The sequence below is a fragment of the Nicotiana attenuata genome, unplaced genomic scaffold (genome assembly GCF_001879085.1).
Source record: "Nicotiana attenuata strain UT unplaced genomic scaffold, NIATTr2, whole genome shotgun sequence".
Taxonomy (NCBI): Eukaryota; Viridiplantae; Streptophyta; class Magnoliopsida; order Solanales; family Solanaceae; genus Nicotiana; species Nicotiana attenuata.
In genome coordinates this window covers 5,475-6,171 of record NW_017687086.1, presented here as the reverse complement: position 1 = coordinate 6,171, position 697 = coordinate 5,475, and the positions used below count along the sequence as shown (strand labels likewise).

At 39.7% G+C, this 697-nt stretch overlaps 1 protein-coding gene across 1 annotated transcript; it reads right to left on the bottom strand.

Annotated features, from left to right (window-relative positions):
• On the bottom strand, positions 1-564 carry LOC109222254 (H/ACA ribonucleoprotein complex subunit 1-like; the record flags this gene model as incomplete). The annotated part of the gene is given in 2 exon segments (XM_019386625.1): positions 1-141; positions 320-564. Coding segments are annotated over 2 exon segments (203 nt in total), but the record flags the coding sequence as incomplete, so codon positions are not given.
• Positions 565-697: the final 133 nt, after the last annotated feature.

The window sequence follows — 697 nt, the reverse complement described above, 5'->3', positions numbered from 1 at the left end:
ATTCCACTACCCCCTCTAGCACCAGAGTCCATAGGCGGTGCTTGAGGACCGCCATAAGGAAGGGGCTCACCACGACCGTAGCTAGCCGCAGCTCCACCAGGCATAGGCCGAGAATATATATGAGGTGGACCCACTAGATCACTGCAATCGGAGAAACACAAGCAAATAGTGAATACCCCCAATCACAAGATTCAAACTTTATTGCCAACAGAGTTTCTATGCTTGTATAGTTTATGCAGAAACATAATACTCCTGCGTATAAATTACGAAGTGAATGTGACAACATAATAATAACAAGAATCTTGAAATAAACATGTACCTGCGACGCTGGCGATAGGAGCCTGAGTCGCCATATCTGGAGTCGTAATTAGAGTAGCTCATGGTCGCAAAAGAGAATTAGGGTTTACGGATTTGAAAGATGAATGGGAGGCAAAGAAACTGGATTTTCCTCTTTAATCGTCTTTCCTTTATGTATGTATTTCTGTCTCACAAATGTATAGGAGATATTTTCTCAATATTTGTTAAAGTCGGTAATAGTTTTATTCTACTGGAGTACCTTTTTTCTTTTTTAATTGTAGTTTTCTCTTTGAGATTCCTGAGTTCCTTCTCGTGTTTATTTTTATTTATTTTTTGGGGTCAACTAAAGATTTGTCTCTATTAATCAAGGTAGCTAGTGTTACAGGGAGGTTGGTGGTAC